Source organism: Dryobates pubescens, chromosome 2 (assembly GCF_014839835.1).
Source record: "Dryobates pubescens isolate bDryPub1 chromosome 2, bDryPub1.pri, whole genome shotgun sequence".
In the NCBI taxonomy this organism is placed as follows: Eukaryota; Metazoa; Chordata; class Aves; order Piciformes; family Picidae; genus Dryobates; species Dryobates pubescens.
In genome coordinates, this window is record NC_071613.1 from 2,833,337 (window position 1) to 2,849,374 (window position 16,038).

General features: G+C 46.1%; 1 protein-coding gene across 1 annotated transcript; it reads right to left on the bottom strand.

Annotated features, from left to right (window-relative positions):
- Positions 1 to 1,760: 1,760 nt before the first annotated feature.
- On the bottom strand, positions 1,761 to 8,231 carry SLC30A1 (solute carrier family 30 member 1). Its single transcript, XM_009897524.2, has 2 exons — positions 7,580 to 8,231; positions 1,761 to 2,932 (listed from the first exon to the last, which is right to left on the bottom strand). The coding sequence occupies exons 1-2, from the start codon at positions 8,208 to 8,210 to the stop codon at positions 2,022 to 2,024; spliced, it is 1,542 nt and encodes a 513-aa protein (XP_009895826.2). The 5' UTR covers positions 8,211 to 8,231; the 3' UTR covers positions 1,761 to 2,021.
- Positions 8,232 to 16,038: the final 7,807 nt, after the last annotated feature.

Consider the following 16,038-nt stretch of genomic DNA (forward strand, 5'->3'; position numbering starts at 1 on the left):
TGGTAATCCACCTATGGACAATCGAGAGTTGACTGTAATGCTCTGCTGAGAAGTTGGGTAAGACTACTGACACAACCTGAGCCAATCCAGGTCTGATGAGCAGCAGACTATTCTGAACTACTTAGGAGCAATTATTTTGCAAGACATGTCTTAGAAATGCAAACTAGCAAGATGTTCTATATCTGGAGGCAAAGCTACACTCCCTTCACTAACAAAACATTGGGAAAAGGAAAAAAAGAACAGATCTACATTTAAATACTGTTAAAAACCTGAAAACCACAGCATGAAAGAATCTCATAAGGCCAAAACTATCCTCAGCTCCCTCTGTTGTGCCTAGCTATTGCAATGAATTTGCAGAATAACGTGCAATTTAGTATCTTATACTCCTTCCAGTGTCTTCCAGTAACAGATCTTAGAGCTCTTCACATGAGAATTAAGCCTCGCAACACCCCTGTGAGGTAGGTATTATCCCCATTTTAAGACAGGGAAACTGAGGCAGAGTGTTTGTCATGTCCAGAGTCATTGAACAAACAATGGAAGATCTCAGTTATTTTTCCAGTTTTGAGCATAAGAGCAGTCAATTAAATCACAAGGCATTATTTCCCATACCTAACTTCAGGGTGGATTGAAAGGGTCAGGGATTTAGATTAGGTTCCTTGTATGTTTTATCTTCCAACTCTCTACTAGTCCCTGCCAAATTCACCATACCCAGTTCACAATATCCAAATTCACAATAGGCCAGTTTCTCCTTTGTTAAGGTGTAAGTCAGCAGCATACTGTAACAGCTTTAGAGCCAGTTGTCAATCGACTAACAGTTTAAACCATAGATGTGGACACTTGGTAAGTGAAATTAGTGATACATAAACATCTCTAAGGGTGAAACAAAGCCACTCAAAATCCTACTCCATGCCCCATTTCCTTAAAAGTCAGTGGCAGGTTCCTGAGGACACAGCTGAGACCAGGACTGCAGTCTCTGCAAATGCTTAAAGATACACTTAGCTACGAGCTACCTCTGCATGACTTGTAACAGAGGCTACTGGTGATGCCTGAGAGCATGAATTACACAGTCTGTGCTTGGCAGACCTTCCCCAACAGAGAACTTACTGACATAGCTAATTGTTATCTTAGTAAACTGAGCATCAGTTAAAAGTGAAGGTACATCTCTTCATTCATAGCACTGTGAGTCAAGGACTCCTTAGATTTTGAAGGCTTCTATGAGCAGACACAACATGGAAATAAGGAAACCCACCAGAAAAATCCAGTCTCAGGTCTCGATTACAGAACAATATACAGCAGCTTGAACTTCCATTCTGATGGGGGGAGATGGGGGGAGGAACCAAACCTTTCACATCTGGTGTTTTCACAAGCAGTTGATTTTAATTACCTCTCTACCTTACCAGAAAAAGTGGGGACCATCTCTAACAATCATAGGATGCTCTCTTTAAAATATGCTATACAATAAAATTATTAGAAAAGCTTTCACATTTATTGTTATATAGACTTAAGAAAAATATGTGAAACTGCAGTGGTTTCCAGTTTTAAGTAGTTATATCTTTAAAAATGTTCTATGAACTTTGGTTTCCTCAAGGCTTCTAAATAAACAATATATTAGAGTATCTACAAATCAAATATTAAAGGAAAGGTTAGGTCCGAGAAGTCTGTAACACAAATCGAGTTCCTACATCCTTCAAACACCTTTTCCCTGGAGAAAAAAAACACAAAGTATTGTCATTCCAAGCACAGCGAAAAAGTGTCTGCTGCAATGCTGAAACTGTTTTCCTGAAGTTGTTACAGCATCGGTGTACTTTCTGTCTCTCTCACAGTCAACACAAACACATTGTATCATGACAGTGACATTATGTTCTTTGAAACAAGCACTCTAGATTTAGCAATATGACAAGAACAAGGACTTCAGCAATTACACTACTTGGCAAAAATTGCATCTCAAACGTCTGTCTCTTCCTCTTGCAACACAGCTGTTGTCAAAGTCACCAACACTCAGGTAGCACCATTCAGGGAGTTTACAAAGAGGATTCAAACTGCTCGTTCTGATCCGTGTTTGCCTCGAGCTTAACTGAAGGGATGCTCTCCGACTTAGTCCTCCTGGTTTTGGGAATATCAATGACAACTTCTGAACAGGAAATACTGATTGATGAAGATTTTTCTGTCTTCTTTGCAGCACTATCTTCTCCTGTTCCACAGCACTGCTTCAAAGCACACTGTGTCCTGCAAGGAAACTCGCATTTCCCTCTCCCCGACTCGGAGCCGACGCTGGCAAACTCAGGCTGAATGGTCGTTGCATGAATCCCTTCATCGTGAAAGATCTCTTTGATGCGCTTGGCCACCATCATGTATGTGGAAGGGTCAGGACACTTTATGTGAGCAGTGCCAATGATCCTACTGCCTGCTAGCTGCCAGATGTGTAACTCGTGAACTGCTTCAACTCCTTCGAGCGTACGCAATTTTGAGTTCAAAGAATGCACGTCTATCTGTTTGGGAACAGTCTGCAGGAGTATAAGGGCTGACTCCCTAAGTAATGGGTAAGTTGTGTAAAGGAGGATACAAACCATGATCAGACAAAGGACAGGATCTAAATACAGCAACCAGCACGGCCCAGCCACTGTAATGCTCTCTTGCTCAGAACTGTTTGCTCTGCCAGGTGTTTGGGATAAAGTAGCGTTTTCCACGCAATGATTATTGACACACGGATTAAAGCAGGGCCCATCTTTGGGGCATGGATTCCACAACCCATAAAAGAGCAAAGCATTCACTACAACAATTACTGAGCCTAAGGCATCTCCAAAAACATGCAGAAAAACTCCACGCATGTTAAGCTGTGCACTAGAGTCTTCCTCAACTTCCTCTACGTCCATAGGGTAATGGCCAGCGTTCCCATTCACTTGTAGGTCAGTCATGTCATCTTTCACATCACCTGACAAGAAACAGTGACAGGATTAGGCACATGTTATAACATCACACATTTCCAGAAGAACCAACTTTTAACATTGCCACATTGAGCACAACAGTCAAAAGCATGCAACTCCACTCTGCAACATTTTCTCTGGCTGGAAAATACTCCCAAGAAGGGACCCTAGATAGTCTAAAAGGCAGTTGTTTCTACTAGGAGCTTAAAGATGCAGAGTGACAAAGCATGAAGATTTTAATTTATTCTACTGAAAAAAATGCTTTCATGTTTTCCATCTGTTTTAACCATTAACTACTCACTGTTCGTTCCTTAAACAAAATGCAGAATTACAGAGATATACAAGAAAAGGCAGGCAGGTAGCTGAGTGCCAGGCTCTACACACTGGCCACAACAACCCCATGCAGAGCTACAGGCTGGGGTCAGAGTGGCTGGAGAGCTGCCAAACAGAAAGGGACCTGGGGGTGCTGATTGACAGCCACCTAAACATGAGCCAGCAGTGTGCCCAGGTGGCCAAGAAGGCCAATGGCATCCTGGCCTGCACCAGCAATAGTGTGGCCAGCAGGAGCAGGGAGGTCGTTGTGCCCTGTACTCAGCACTGGTTAGGCCGCACCTTGAGTCCTGTGTCCAGTTCTGGGTTCCTCAGTTTAAGAAGGACATCGAGACACTTGAACGTGTCCAGAGAAGGGCAACAAGGCTGGGGAGGGGTCTGGAGCACAGCCCTGTGAGGAGAGGCTGAGGGAGCTGGGGTTGCTTAGCCTGGAGAGGAGGAGGCTCAGGGGAGACCATCTTGCTGTCTACAACTACCTGAAGGGAGGTTGTAGCCAGGTGGGGGTTGGTCTCTTCTCGCAGGCAACCAGCACCAGAACAAGAGGACACAGTCTCAAACTGTGCCAAGGGAGGTTTAGGCTGGGTGTTAGGAAGAAGTTCTCCCCAGAAAGAGAGATTGGCCATTGGAATGTGCTGCCCAGGGAGGTGGTGGAGTCACCATCACTGGAGGTGTTTAAGAAGAGACTGGATGAGGCACTTGGTGCCATGGTGTAGTTGATTAGATGGTGTTGGGTGATAGGTTGGACTTGATGATCTCAAAGGTCTTTTCCAACCTGGTTAATTCTATTCTATTCTAACTTACATTTGTTCCCTCTTTTGAAAAGCCAGAAGATTAATCACATTGCTAAAATCTCTCTTAAACCACAAGACTGCATTGCTATTTAGCATTAAAATTTACCAGGCCAGCTCAAAAAGCTGTATGGATACAGGTTTATAGTAATGTTTTCTAAGTTCAGTCCCAGAATATTTCTGCATTCAAGGAAAAGGAAGTTTTTATGAGATGACACATAGAGCCAGCAGAACTGAGAGCCACAATGAGATGAGTCTTTAGGTCTAAACTGCAGAATTTATCAGCAGTCATGACTACAGGACAGTGCAAGTTATCACTGAAGCCTTCAAATGCTCTGAAGCAGGGTTATTTATATTTCAGAACACATTAATAGCATATTTTTAGTACTTTTAAGTGACACACAGCTGTTGATGACCAGAGCCATATGTCATGGTCAATGTAATGCCAAAATGAACATTTTAGTACCCTCCTTGTCAAAACTGTTTGCAGTACTACCAATCCATCACCCCTAAGTAGCTACACAGGAATAAATGCACACAGTATTACAAAGGAGAAGGGGTTTTGAAAGAAAAACACTTCTCATGTTTTAAACTGGAAATATTTTAACTGATCAACCTCCCACTTTTCTTCAATAGCTCTTCTTTGGACAGAAAACTTCCAGCATTAAAGAACTGCCATGGGTACTGGCCACTGGCCTGACAATCTGAAGCAAGGAGCTTTGACTGCTTCCGTGGTTATTCAACTCAGAGCTCTGTAAACATTAACATGTTGGTATAACCTGCTGCTTCTGCCACTCTGCTCTCATGACTGCAATTTTGTGATCATAAAGAAGAGGTGGGCTCCAAGGAAGGCAGCTGAGCGGGTCAGTTCCAAGCCCCAGGCTCAAAACCTCATGTATCACACGTCTGTCCTAAAACTCCAGCTACATTTTCCACACAACTTCCAGGAGTTATTGAATGTGAGACCTGTAACTTTCCAGAGAAATCAATAGAGGAAAATCTCTCAGGTTACAGAGTTCAGACCTCAGGGTCCACAATGAAAGTAAGGAGAGAGTAATTGTCATGGCACTCAGCTGCACACCAAGTACTTGGGGAAAAGAAGATGTGGGAAGTCGACAGACTGTAAGGGTGGGTAAGAGGAATACAGCTCCAGAAAGTTCTTGAGATTTTTTTTAATGACAAAAAAATTAGAAACACAGAAAAGTTTGGGGTGGAAGGAGCTTTTAAGATCATCTAGTGCAACTCCCTGTAATAAGCAGGGACATTTTTAACTAGAGTTGCTTAGAGCCCTGTCCAACCTGAGCTTAAATGTTTCCAGGGATGAGGCATCTACCACCACCTCTGTGGTCAACCTCTTCCATTGTTTCACCACCCTTACTATAAAAAATTTCTTCCTTCTTAGTCGAGACCTCCCCTCTTTTAGTTTACAAGTATTACCCCTTGTCCTGTCACAACAGGCCCTACTAAAAAGACTTATCTCCATCTTTCTTCTGGAATGGGCTGCCCAGGGAGGTGGTGGAGTCACCATCCCTGGAGGTGTTCAAGAGGGGATTGGACGTGGCACTTGGTGCCATGATTTCGTCGTGAGGTCTGTGGTGACAGGTTGGACTTGATGATCTTTGAGGTCTCTTCCAACCTTGGTGATTCTGTGATTCTTATAGGCCCCCTTTAATACTGAAAGGCCACAATACAGTCTTCCTGGAGCCTACCACAAGTCTACTTGAAACATGCTCACTTAAATCTAACAGAAAGTGTATGCACTAAGCCCCTGAGGCTATCACTAGCCTTCCACTTCCATCTTAGTATATCAGGGTCTGCCCTTCTCTTGCAGTTTCCAATGAAGGCATAGTACTCTCTCAGTCATTTTACCTGTCTTCACCTAGACTTGTACAGCTTCTCACAAGTCTCCAAGCACCCTTCCCTGTAACATTTCCATGGGTAAACCATGAATAACTCCATCTATTACATAATCATGACAGGGCATAGAAGGAAATACAAACTTATTTCAAAGTTTCACTGTGACCAAAATTATGCCCTACTACCACCTAAATACCCACAACAAATTATATGCCATTGCCAGAAGGACATCTGTGAGAAATTCCAGACAAGTTGTCTCAAATGGTTACACATTTTAACCCAGGCTACAGACTAGCATTTTATTCTAGAGCTAGCTCAAAACTTGGCTAAAAGCACAACTTTTCACCGCGTTTCACCACTCTGGAACAAATCACAAGCCCAGATTAGCAGATTGGTGCTTAAGGGAATTTTATGCTGTTTGAAGTGAATTATTAGGACACCTTTGCTGGAACTAAATGTTAAGAACTTACTAAGTGGTCAAGAAAATTGTGTACTGCATTGAGAGGAACTTAACTATCCTCCTGTAAAACCTGTCTTTTAAAAACACAATGTAGAGCCCAAAAAAGAGTGAGAGAGAAACTGCTAAGTTCTCAAATGTGTTCTGAAAGCTCTGACCACAGAGAAACCAAAACTGCAGCAAAGTTCACTCTGCTCAATGAAAGCTCAATTTAAGCTTAAAGAGTGGTCTCCTGATGTCACCCTGAAAATAAAGCAGGGACATAGGTTCTGAAGACTGAAACACCTTCCTCTTGGTGACAGGGATGCCGTACAAAGTACAGAAACTGCAACTACTCACCTTTCACTCTGTTAATGCACAGGACTTAGCTTTGAACAAGTGGCTTCAAAAATAAACTATCCAGGTTTCTTGATCCATTTAAAAAGAGAAAAAAAAACCCCAAAACCCTTCCCACAAAGCAGACAGTTTGATCACAACTGTGAAGGGAAGGTTTTAAATTTATCTCAATGTGCAAGAGAGTGGGAAGGTGTGTGCTTCAGAAAGCTACAGAAAACTGATCCAAAGAAACGACACATGTACTCTGACACCAGTGAGCTCCACATTTAGTGCCTTGCTGCATGACTTCCACAGTTCTAACTGGTGATTTCCAAGACTTCTTCCTATTAATGCAGATGTCATGAAGATGCATGACATTACTGCAATGGGATACACTTCAGTATATATATTATATTGATTGATATCAGCTTCTCAGGTAGCTAACAACCAACCCAACAGAGACCCAGCTGTCAGGACCAAGGTGTTGAGCTGTGTTGTATTTGATATGCAGCCCGCTCAGAAGGCATTAGGGCAAGGTCTTGTGACAGCTTGTCGCTAGGCACAAAAACACTTCTCATGTGCCTTCTCTAACAGCATCAACTTTCTTTAAGGCAAATTGCTTTACCCTAAGATTCTTTCATACTCAAATCTGCCTGTTACACATCCACACAACTTAGGGCACTCTTTTTAGCACTTGAAGGAAAGGTGTGAGGTAGAGGTGCAATGGCTGTGTACCCGAGAGCACCACTAAGAAAGTTTCTTGTCTCTTCCTGAGGAGAAAGGAAAAGTGGTCCCCAGGAAGCTTGCACCAGGTGGGAACAGGATGCCCACCACCTTCCTCAAGAAAGGGATCTCTGTTTCCTGACGCCTGTATGCCTGGGATGGGACAGAGGTGTCGCAGGACTTACCTAGCTTCTCCTGGCTGACTCCGTTGGAGCTGCTGCAGTTCTCTACCAAGGTGCTGGTCTCCTCCCGGTGCAGCGAAGCCTCCCCATCCCCAGGTGGCTGTTCGGTCTTGGAGCCGCTGCGAGAGTGCTGCCTGCCGCTGTGCGAGTGCCCGTGGCCGTGGGAATGGCCATGGCCCCCCACACCGTGGTGGTTGAAGAGGCACAGCCCCAGCAGGTTGATGATGAGTCCGGCCACTCCGACGCCGATGACCACCAGCGGCTGCTGGATCTCATGGGGCTCCGTGAAGCGCTCAATGGCCTCCAGCAGGATGGTGAAGCAGAGGGCGGTGAGAAAGACGGCGTTGACGAGGGCGCCCATCACCTCAGCTCGCACCCACCCGAAGGTGTTCTTTTTGGTGGCGCGGGTGCGCTGGGCGAAGCGCACGGCCACCAGCGCCACGACCAGGGCCATGACATCTGAGAGCATGTGGAAAGAGTCGGAGAGCATGGCCAGCGACGACGTGACCCGACTCACCACGACCTCCACCACGAAGAAAAGGAATGTGAGCGCCAGCATGCACAGCAGCCGCGCCCGACGGTTCTGCCACCACCGCGGCCCGCCCGGCCCCTTCGCCGCCATCCCCCCGCACATCGAGCCGGGGCAGCGGCTACCGGCCCGGCCCGGTGGAGGCGCGGAGTGCAACCGTCGGCCGGTGCAGAGAGCAGCCCACGCGTGCGGCGCAGCCCCGAGGGTGAATGCGGCCCCTTGCCCACCGCCGCTGCCGGCCGACCCGTCGCTTCTCCCTCGGCAAGCGCTGGGCGAGCAAACTTTGCACCCGAGCCCCCTCACTCTTTCCACACGGAACCCGAGCCGGCACGGCCACGCCCCTTCGCCCGCGCCCCATTGGCCGCCGCCCCCCCGCATGGCTCTACCCGCCCTCCTCCCCTCCCCTCCTCACTCGCCATTGGCCCGCGCGCCCTCGCGACAGGCGTCCCCTCCCCCCTGATACCGCCCATTGGCCGCGGCCTCCCCGCCCTGCCGTGCCCTAACGGAGGGGGAAGGTGGGGCTGCTCGTGACGTCCTGGGAATAGCGGCTCTGATTGGCTGAGCCTTTCGGCTTCTCCCCCGCCACCTCCCGCGCTCGCTGCTCTGCAAGTCCCGCCCCGCGACGAGCGGGACTCGTGCAAAAGGTGCGTTCCACACGGCTCCGCACCGGTCCGTGCTCGGGGCGGGGCTGGCCCTGGGAGCCGGGGCTGGCCCTGGGAGCCGGGGCTGCTCTGCCGCGGTGGAAGGGGTCCTGACGTCACGCGCCGGGCCGTGGGCCCCTAGGGCTAGGCCGCTGGAGGTCGCGGCGCACGGACACGCCGCCAGCATTCAGCCACAGCCCCGCTGCGGCCGGCGCGACACTCGGTAGCTTGGTGCGGGGCCCAGCGCGTCTGTTTGTGTGGGGTGAGGCTCTCGGCGGTACCGTTAAGCCCTGGCGTCGAGGCAGTGCCCCAGAGGGGGCCGCGGTGGGGGTCTGTCCGCTCGTCCCACGCACTCGGGCAGCCTTTCACAGGCCCGGGTAGTCCATCTCTGTCCATGCTGAAGCCCTGGCTTTCGCTGGATGGTACTTTGCGCTCGTTGGGTTGCAAACGGTAGCTGGAGGTGTGCCGGGTTTGCAGCTCCTGAGGCACCAGCGGATCACCGTGGCTGGAAATCACGTCAAAGGTCGTCAAGTCCAACCAGTACCCAACTGTCCCAGGGCCGCTGCGACACCGTATAGTTGAGCAAGGAATGGACTTGGCACAGCCACAGACCCTCTTAGGGAGGGATCCAGCAGTCAGCCCACGAACTACATGAACTCAGCACCCATCTGCTGCTCTTAAACCCTTGGGCCCAATTTACAGCTGCCACAGGTAACACAGGTACATCCCAACAGCTGATTCTTGCTGTCTTTCGAACTCGACATTCTCTTTAGGTTTGGCCTTTTTGCAGGGGGATTTCTATTAAGTTTTTCTCCTGTTTGTGCCACTGAGGGCAGTAGGATGAGTGATGAGGCAGCAGTAACTCGAGACTCGAGCAGTTTAAAAAGTTTGAGAAAAGAAAGAAACTTTGAGGAAGTTTTTAGAAGCTGTAGTGTAGCAGAAATACATAAATGCCAAAAAGTCAGTCCCTGGGTACTATTTGTTTTATTAAACTTGGTGTCATGAAAAAGGGACAGGGAGAGACACTCAAGAGAAATCACAAAGATGTAATTATGAAAACCCAGTCACAAAAACTTGAGAAAGGCAGAGATAACCTTTCTTTGCCTGCTCTTTCCCAGGGAGCCAGCAAATCAGCAAAAGGGTGTCCAGAGTGCTCCATGAGTAGAAAATGGAAAGGAAACAAATAGCCATAGCTGTATGTAGCTATAGAGGTATAGCTGTGTGTATTAATACATAGACATAGTAAGAAAACTGGTGCCCTGAAAATGAAGATCTTGCAAGAATGCAAAAGCCTGTTGCTATACTTGGAGATTCCAGAGGGTCCATATGAATGTTCTTGACAGCTGGAGTTAGGCAGCTAGTGTCATTTCAGTAGTAAAGTGACGAAAGCTGTTCACACTTGCACAAGAAAATGAGTTCTCAACAAGCCTAACTGAGACCAGTAGCTCAGCAGAGTCTCAGTGAGTCCACATCTGCCAGCCATGTTGCTCTGCATGCCATCCCCTCTTCTTCACTCGTGCTTCAGCGTGCTCTTCGCACTGCAGATGCAGCTTGAGTGCCAGAGGCGCTGCTGCTGACCTGTGACTTTGAACCCTGTCTTCTGTGAGACTGTTCACATGTCAAAATCTAGGTCTGCTATGTTTTCAGTTTAGTGGTAGGAACCCACATGGAATGCTTTAATGAACATCATAAAAAGTACTTTAGGAGTCAGTAATTAGATTGCTGTAACAGTCTCTTCATCCTCTTGGCTTCCCATATGCTGTAATATATTTAATAAGATGTTGTAAATAACCAGGAAGCCGACCTGCAACGGTACTGAAAGGAAATATGCCCATGTCCTCTTCCCCTCATCCCCACACAAGGCCATTGGTTAATAGGAAAAAATTTAGGAGATATAGGTCATAGAAACTGGTCCAGCTCAAACCTGTCTCAATTCCTGCAGGTAGGGCAGGTTGTAATTTTACAGGGATCCATATTAAGCCAGTGGAATTCAGCTAGGATGGAAGGAAGGACAAGGAGTTTCTCTCTGGCTGAACTTTAGGAATCACTAAAATGGAGTGTTGGTTGGTTGGCCTCATGATATTGTCATAGTTTTCTTGATTAGAAGTACTCAGTCCCCTCCTGAGTGAAATAAACAGGATATCCACATCCATTTATGAATAAAACTCACTCAGCATTGAACATAACTGTGTCATGAGCTTTGACTAGCTTACAGGAGGTGGGTTAGGGCTTTTTGGGTTCTTTCTTTCTATAAACAATGACTAGATCAGCCCGTGAGCCTTTCAACATTTCTTCATCAGGAGACCTCCTGATGGTCTCAAGGGTACTCTATGGATGGTCAGTTTGCTGCTGCCTTCCCCTTACCTGATAGCATGCCCTTGATCTTGCCTTTGTCCAGGGATAGCTTTTCTTCCTGCTATTCCAGGATAAATACTGAATTTGTTTCAGGGCCAAAAGCCACAAGACATAGACCATATACCTCAGGAGAGTGGGAGAGCATGGTTTCTTCCCAGGCAGGAACGGTTCCTCAAGCCTTCTGCTCCCCGAGGAATAGGACTGAGCGTAGAGCTTTGTCCTGTGGGACTCAGCAGCCAACTGATGTCTTCACTGACTTTGACTACTTGGACTTTGATGAATAATCCCATGTGGCAGCCCAGTCCTGCTGCCAGACATGTCAGGCACAGACCCACAGCTGGACCACACAAGACTTCGTGTCGCTACCATTTTCTCATAAACCAATGTGTTCTGCTCTGCTGTTCTCAGGCTTTTCTGTTGTATTGCCATGTATCAGCATCCAAGAGGAACAGGGATACTTTCTAAATTTAGGGCTGGCCATCTGGCAGCATTATAAAAATTAAGATTAATGGGAAGGTGACTGATAAAGGTACCTAATGAAGCCATAAATTGTGTGTGTCAGGGGAACGTTTTGTTCCTGCTTAAGCTTTTGAGGAGAATGCAATCTCTTCAAAGGAGGGAGGACTCTGGGTGTTTTCTTTTTGTTTGCTTGTTTTGTGGGGGTTTTGTGTTTGTTTCTTTTTTTAAGGCTTCCAGGCATTGTTCATGACTCACAAAATTCTTTCTCAGCTCAGCTTCCGGTCCACATCTGGGGAAGGACCTCCTCCAAGCCTCTTTACTTACCGTAAATGCTGAGTGCTGAGCAGAGAAGCAACTGAATTTCTGGCATGCAGCTCCATACCGCTCCAGATAGGGAAAGGCTAAACAGAAAGCTGCTGCTTGTTGCCTCTTCTGAGGTAAAAGCTTTTGCACTGAGTTCTGCTGATCTCTCTTAGGTCAGCTGAGTGCTGTGGGGAGAAGTAGGGCTGGAGTTGGGAGATTCACTATTACTCAGCAAATGTGCTGAGTAAATAAAGTCACTGCTTTTTCCTTTGAATTTCTGAGCAGGGTTTCAAGTGGAGAGATCTCTGCCATAGAGGGCTCCTCATCACTCTGTACCTTTCCACTTGGAAAAGGTGAAACTCTGTCTATAAACTGCTATTGCAGTCAGATATTACAGACCACACTGCCTGCCTCATTTTGACACCTCACTTACTCCTTTTCTGGCAATCATCAGACCTGTGTGCTTTTAATAAAGGCAAACATGACTCCATCTGTCTGTCCCACTTCAAGGCTGTCAGTGTTTATTTCAGGTTGTGTTTTTTGCAGGCAATGTCTCTCTTTACTAGCTGTCCTTGCAAGGTTTCTTCAAATTAGATCCAGTCAGCAACACCAAAGCCATCAGAAGCATTTGCTGTCCAGTTAACTACAGAAACAAATTTGTTCCTTGTCATGAAAACACAGTACAAGTGAGAAGTGAGTATTACTGTTCATATAGCTCTACATCAAATTCACTGTTAGATCCTGCTGCAGGAAAGCAGCTTTGGAAAGGACTTAAACATAGGTTTGCAGTTAAGTAAAAGGCCATCTTGGAACATAGGCAAGATAAGCATGTGCTTACAAATTTGTTTGTGATCTGTGAAGGAAGACTGACTGACTATAACTGTACTCAGCATTAAGGTAGGAGATGAAGAACTTCTTGCTCTAGAGATTTCTTCTATCTGATTACCTTGTCTGTGAAATCTGACCTGTTTGATCAGTGGCAGGATTCTAGCCAGGTTGAGGGGGTCAGTATAGCATTCCTATACTTCTTGAGAACCTTGCAAAGCAGATTAAACCCCCCACTTCCTTCCCTTCCAAAGTATTTTTTCCATAATGAGGAAACAACTCTTGAAAATATGCCCTCCTCATGTCTAGTTTGGGTCTTTCCTTTCTAGGTTAGTTGTTTTGCTTTCTTACTGTCAAGTGGACTTAGGAGCATTTATTAGCTGCTTTGGTTACCACTTTGCCTGTGGTATAACTAGTACTTTCTTAAAATTCACAAGTAGGCAGGCAAAACAGCTATCAAGTTACTACTTAAGAGGTATTAGAGCTAATATTTATTCAGCCAGTGCTCAAGTGAATCATACCAGAAAAATCACCACCATTAAAGGAAAAAAGTCATAATAAAAGGTGGTGTTACTCACTTCTGCACACAGTGTGGCTCTCTCCTGGAGAGATAGTAACAATTCAACAGGGATGGATGGGAAAATTCTGTGAATATGGAATCCTTGGAATGAAAAAAACACAACTATCTGTGCAGCTGATTGGCTGGTAACATTTTAACTTATAGATCATTGTATATAAATTACCCTTCAGAAGGCATCTTTAATAAATCATATCATTAAGGTCTGCCTTTTATTGTCCCCAGGGGAAAAAAAAAAGTCAGATCACTAGCTCTAAACTAAGGCAGTTCTCTTGGACCTGTGGCAATGAGTATCAATACATCAATGGCTATTTGCTGAGGACACTGTGCTGCCTGCTGATCACTGTGTTGCCTGCTCCACCTGCCTACAGTATCAGGCTCTGTCAGAGAATATACAATATTTTCTGGTGTCAGAGTTGGTTGTTTGGGGGGAGGGATTAGCACAGGATTTCTGAATGGTCTCTTGCTCATAGAAGGTCACTCAAGTCCTCTCAAGGTAAGTCCCTACAAGAGCAGCTAATAGTGTAGGGAGATCATACATGCACATGCATTTGAAAACTCAGTTTAAAAGTAGTTCAACAAGTGTAGCTTTGACTCATGTAAGGCTGCACAAGACCTCTGCACAACATTTTGCCCTGAGAAATGGGATCATGCCGGTACACCTTTATGCCTCCTTGGAGCTCAGTGACATCAGGGGGCACACTGTCCAAAGATCTGATTTCAGTCCCAATGGCAACAGGCGATGTGTGAGAGCAGTGTTGGCTCAGAAGATGAAGATTCCCCAGGCAAATTGGAATGGAAGTCTTCATGGTGGCTGTGTGTGTACAGTGCTTAGAGGGTGGTTCCTGGAACACCCATAAGCACAGGATACGACACATCCTATCCTTTCTGCTCTGCTGGCCAGGCCTGCCTGCAGCGCAGCAAACAGCCTGGTAGCACAGGAGTAGCAGGGCATGCTCAGGCATGGGGCAACACATGTTGACAGGCTCCCACTCTGACTCAGCACCAACAGGTCTGATCTGGAGGGCAGCCTCAGGCTTACCCTCAGCGGGCAGCCCAGGTGCACATGGGGTTTCCAGCCAGTTACCCACACATCCCTGCTGCCTCTGCTGCACCAACACACATCAGGCAAGAACTGCATCTCTCTGTCTTCATGATGCACTGTCTTTTCTATTTAAGTCCTTCACAGGGTTCATCCTTTTACCATTTAAATAAAGAATTATTAATTGTATCAGCTTGAGATGGATGAATTTCCCCTTTGTGACACCAATGGATATATCTGTGTAGAAATGGTTTAAAACCACCATTGATGATGTTGCTGGAAGTGTTTTCATTAGATCCCATTTAGATCTGTAGGTCAACAGCTGTTCATCAGCCAGGCTCATGACAGACTGCCCTTTCTAAGCTGCAGGTATTTAGAAAGAAGCCATTCTAGCAAATTCTGTCATATAATTAAGGTAATCTACTAAACCCAAGTTTGCACCCACTGTAAACATTTTCTGCATACAACAATTCTGAGAGCTGTTTGAAAAGCATCTTTGCTCAGGGAAGAAGGAACATTTCTTTCAGTCCTGGTCACTTAGCATCATCTCTCCCCAGAATTTATGCTGTGGTTTGGAATATGTTGTGATCTTGACTGAGACTTGCTCCTTTCCCCATACACCAAATGTGGCCTTCATATAATGATGAGGATATGAAGGTGTGTGCTATATCTCATCAGCTGTTTTCCTTTCAAGTATCAGTTGTATTTTATGTTTGTCAAGCACAGGTATCTTCATGTTCTGTAACTAAATCTATTCATTTTCAGAACTGCCTTCCACAGAAGCCATTTTGTGGTCAACTTAAACTGATCCAACTAAAAGCTGCAGCCAAAAAGGGCAATCACTTCTCCCCTTCAGAAATTACATTCCTGCCCCAAGCCAGGTCTCAGGTCTAGCAGTTAGGGCATGTGATGCCATGAGGGTTATCAGCTCTGCCAGTTAGTGCAACCAAAACCAAATTCTTTTTCTTCAGCATTAGTTTTTAGCTAGCCTGGCAAGTTAATCCTATTTACACAGGGCTGCAGAATTGCTAGAGCTGACACATAGGACCATGTGATTAGGGCAGGGAAAAGTCTGTGACCCTACACTGGCAACAGCCCATAGCTGCTGATGCTGATCATGAAACCACAGCCTCTACTAGACAATAAGGGGAGTGAGTGGTGCCTGGGAATTGGTAGCTGACACACAAACATCTTCAGATCATGAGTCTCCCTTTAGAGTCAATGAAGATCTAATCAGCTTTGTCAGGGGAGCCTGCAATGTGGTTTATCTCCTCCTACAGTAGTTTGTACTTGATTAGATAAATGCCATCCTTAGAGTGCCTGTTTCTGTCTCTGACTGTAAAGAAAGCCTGGTGTGAGTAGCTCAGAGATTGTGTCAGTGAGGTGACTCCTGCCCCCAAGCGTTAGTTCTGCCCATTAGGAGACAAGAACTTTTCTTATTTGTACATTAAAGCATAAGTGAATAATGCTGCTAACTGAATAATGTAGGAATGGAGAAGCAAAATCCAGTGGCCTGTCCTGTTTCTACTAATGCAGGTACCAATGTACTTGAAATGTGATGTTCAACACTGTACCCCCAAGCTAAAACTCAACTCACAGAGGAAGTGTTTTGGTTTAATCGGTCCTGGGCAGACAACAGTTCCCTCAGAAACACAGAGCAGTGATGGCTGCTTTTGGAAGGCAGGTCACTCACATAGGTCATTAGGCATAGGGCAGCATGGAAAACTTCAG

Excerpts from the sequence above, each read along its gene's own strand:
- SLC30A1 (XM_009897524.2), bottom strand. The coding sequence starts at position 8,210 with ATGTGCGGGGGGATGGCGGCGAAGGGGCCGGGCGGGCCGCGGTGGTGG. Across the intron at positions 2,933-7,579 it reads AGTCAGCCAGGAGAAGCTAG|GTGATGTGAAAGATGACATG; the intron begins GTAAGTCCTGCG and ends GTTTCTTGTCAG.